The 4254-nt window shown below is 35.6% G+C and overlaps 1 protein-coding gene across 1 annotated transcript; it reads right to left on the minus strand.

The window, feature by feature from the left end:
- Positions 1 to 278: 278 nt before the first annotated feature.
- LOC143540953 (protein indeterminate-domain 14-like) lies at positions 279 to 3596 on the minus strand. Its single transcript, XM_077033898.1, has 3 exons — positions 3438 to 3596; positions 2045 to 2444; positions 279 to 909 (listed from the first exon to the last, which is right to left on the minus strand). The coding sequence occupies exons 1-3, from the start codon at positions 3541 to 3543 to the stop codon at positions 279 to 281; spliced, it is 1137 nt and encodes a 378-aa protein (XP_076890013.1). The 5' UTR covers positions 3544 to 3596.
- Between the last annotated feature and the right edge of the window lie 658 nt (positions 3597 to 4254).

Raw genomic sequence — 4254 nt, forward strand, 5'->3', positions numbered from 1 at the left:
TATATCCTTTATTAAATCTCATTACCTTTCAAACCAACTGGTAGTAAATAGATTAGTCTCAAAATCTACATAAGTTGTAGACTTTCAGATGTAATATTACATTACCAAAATCAATATACACACACAGTCACATACATATGTGTACATATATGTTGTTTTCCAAAGATCAAAGGTAAAAAAGACATGATCAACATCATATAGAAAACAATTGCAAAAGAACAAAAATAAAATGGAGATCACTACAATACAAAGGATTATCACCGAATTCGCGGTACTAACTAATCTCCTTCGCCAGTTACAATCGATGACATCTCATCAGTTGTAATCACTACACCATTATTAGTTGTCGATTGAAACCGCTGCTTACAAGAATAGCAAGTGATCTCCGAGATGGTGGAGCTAACTTTCTTTGTAGCCTGATCTCTTAACATTTTTGCCCTTTCCAACTCCACTTGCGCTTGTTTTCTTATCTGTTTCGCGTTTGCAAACTCTAGTTCCGCAATTTCAATTTGCCTCTTTGCTTGTTGTCTAGCTTCTTCAGCATACTCCATTTCCGCCATTATCATCTTAACATTTTCTTCTTCGTTCGGGCAACTCATCCCAATTGAAAGCTTCAAATCCGTTCGATGGTCATCGTTGTGTCGCTCACATAATAATAATGATGATGATGGTAATAATTGAAGTTCAAAGTTGTTTTGAGTCTCTTGAGTTTTTAACAAAGTAGTTTGATCAGAAAGTGGGATTTGGGGCACTCGTCGCAACAATGAAGGTATGGCGCTCAAATTCGTGTCACTTGACGGACTTGTGCTCGACGCAGTTCTTGACGAACACGCTTGCTGGAACGTTGGAAGGTCCGGATGGACTCGCCGGACGGTGCAAGCATCTTGGTGCTCAATAAAACTCTCCACTCTACAAAGTATGCCAAATGAGTCAAAACAAAAAACACTAAAAACAGCTTACAATTGTCATTAAAAGTAGACAAAAGATTTTATATGCATAAAGATGATTATATGGAGACAAAGATCAATGGCTATATGACAAAATATCTAATCAAATGAAGAATTCAAAGCTTTCTCGTGTAGGGTTAGCAACTAGCAAACAAAATATAATAAATCAAAGAAAAAGATAGTTTTTGAGTTAAGGATAGACTTTGTTCAGGAGACATTAATATATTTAGATTATGTTATTTTGTAATTATATTCTGATTAACTTAGCTTTTGTATATATTGTCATTAACTCAGATAAATAGTTGATCTATAATATACTATATACTATATCGAGGGACGGCGTTTTCATTATTCTATACACTTCATCTTAATCATAACTTCTTGAACTATTATCAAATAATAGTTTAACAAAAACACGTACTTAATAATATCTCACTCGTAAAGTTAGAAAATTTGTGTGTGTGTGTGTGTGTGTGTGTGTGTATATATATATTAACTCAGGTAAATAGTTGATCTATAATATACAATATATTATAATTATACTAAGGGACGGGGTTTTCATTATTCTATACACTTCAGCTTAATCATAACTTCTTGAACTGCTATCAAATAATAGTTTAACAAAAATGCGTACTTAATAATATCTCACTCGTAAATTTAGAAAATTTTTATGTGTGTGTGTATATATATAAACTCAGATAAATAGTTGATCTATATACACAATATGCTATACTAAGGGACGAGATTTTCATTATTCTATACATTTCGGCTTAATCATAACTTCATGGACTACTATCAAATAATATTCTAACAAAAACACGTACTCAATAGTATCTTACTCGTAAAGTTAGAAAATTTGTGTGTGTGTGTATTAACTCAGATAAATAGTTGATCTATAATATACAATATATTATATTAAGGGACGGGGTTTTCAATATTCTATACACTTCAGCTTAATCATAACTTCTTGGACTACTTGGACTACTATCAAATAATATTCTAACAAAAACGCGTAGTCAATAATATCTCACTCGTACAGTTAAAAAAGCGAGACGAGTGTAAACTTTTCAAAAACATAAGATCACAAGGAAAAAAACCTGGAAAAAACCCGACCACAGTCGCAAGAATGGCCACGGGTGCCACAAGTTTTGAGATGAGCTTTATAATCAGACTGAACAGCATAACCTTTAGAACACTTCTCACAAACCCACTGTTTATCATCACTATGTTTTCTCCTATAATGTTTTTTGATCCCCACAAGGTCCCCAAGTGCATGACAAGGATCATGGTGCAAACAGCTTGGTTCCGGGCACACGAAAACACGCTTTTTAACCTCTGGTGACTCTCTCTTTAGTAGCTTCCATGGCACTTTGTGTCGGCGCCTGTGCATCTGCAAGTTTTGATCTCTTTGGAAGCCTTGGTTGCAGATCTCACATACATATCTATCTGATTCTAGTAATGTTTTAGGTGATAAAGATACCACTTCAGCATCTGGATCTGCATATTTAAACATGTAGTTTATAATTTGGAATGGAACTTTATGATCTGCAAATTAATGCAGACCGTCTATACACACACATTTTGACATCTAATATCCTTACAGTTTCTAAAACGGCTGTCTGGATGGAAGCCAGACGGCCGTTTTAACCAGAAACTTTATGGTCTGCAATTTAATGCAGATCATCTATACACACAGTCTAACATCTAATATCCATAAAGTTTCTAAAACGGCTGTCTGGATGGAAGCCAGACGGCCGTTTTAACCAAAAAGTTTATAATCTGCAATTTAATGCAGACCATCTATATACACACCGTCTGGCATCTAATCTCATACTGTTTCAAATAGATGTGGATAGAGGTCAAAACGACCGTTTTAAGTTTTAACCAAAAATTTTCAAAGTTCGACCGTAAGTCCGTCAATGATTAGAACTTCCGTCTAAATATTGGCTAAACGCCGTTCTGACCAATAGTTTTCAAAGTTTATAATTACTAACAAAACTTTATGATTTGCAAATTAATGGAGACCATCTATACAATCTATACACACACTGTGTGACATTTAATCTCACACTGTTTTAAAGAAACAGGCCAGACGGCTGTTTTAATCAAAACTTTTCAAAGTTCAGCCGTCAATGTTCAAAACGTTGGTCTAGATATTGTCCAGACGGCCTTTCTGACCAATAGTTTTCAAAGTGTATAATTACAAACAAAACTTTATGACTACCAAATTAATACAGACCATGTATACACACACCGTCTAACATCTAATCTCACGCTGTTTGGTCAGATACGGCCATTTTGACCCAAAAGTTTACAAAGTTTGACTGTCAATGCTTAGAACGCCGGTATGAATATTTGGCCAAATGGCCGTTCTGATCATTTTTTATCATTTTCTGAAAAATGATCAGAACGGCCGTCTGAAAACTTTTTGGTTAAAACGGCCATTTGACGGCGTGAAATCAGATGAGGTGGTGTAGCTATAACGGGTACCTGGAGTACCAGCCGGACGACGCTTTCGTTTACCCGAAAGACCATTTTCGGGTTGAAGGAATGGATCAGAAGAAGAATATGGAGCAGCAGCAGTGTGTTCCAACATATGGGTGGACTTAAGTAGTTAAAATCTATCAGAATGAATGAATCCAGTGGATGCAGTACAACAGATAATAAGTTGCAGGACAGATCTTGGTGAGTAGTTAAGGGGTGTGATTGAGATATAGAGAAGATGATAAAGCAGTTTGGTTTGAGAATAAACAGCTTTCTTACTTTCTTTTAGCTTTTAAAGCTTTTAGCTTTTTCAATAACTTTCTTTCATTGACCCAACACCTTGAGCAGGTGAGGTTGATGCAAGTCTTGTATATATATAAAGCCTGCAACAGTGGAATCAAGGAAAAAGATTAATAATAATAATAATAATAACTGTTCTAAGAATTTGGTTTAGTGGTAAATAAGATGTATATATTTTAGTATAATCTTTAAAGACCTTTTGGATTACATCGAAACAGAAGGCAAGCGGGCAACAAGCTGCGCCGCTACCCCTTTTTGAATCGCAAAACCCAATCTTTTAAAAACTATATTTGCTGATCTTGGAGTCATAACATTACTATGCATGACCCGCTGAACACGGGTAAGTAGCTCCACAGCTTCAGGCGCGAGGAAACCAAAAGTGTCAAAAGCAAAAGGAATAAATACATGTTAGTTGTCAAGACACGCCTTTTCATGTTTTGCCACCTTACCTGAAGCAGCTTTTAATGCGGCTTGACCGACCACGAAACCACTATTCCCTAAGCCCACCAAAGGAGAAACCCCT

This window comes from Bidens hawaiensis, unplaced genomic scaffold, assembly GCF_021521415.1.
Source record: "Bidens hawaiensis isolate Kalapana, Puna unplaced genomic scaffold, B.hawaiensis_p1.1 tig00012418_1, whole genome shotgun sequence".
Lineage (NCBI taxonomy): Eukaryota > Viridiplantae > Streptophyta > Magnoliopsida > Asterales > Asteraceae > Bidens > Bidens hawaiensis.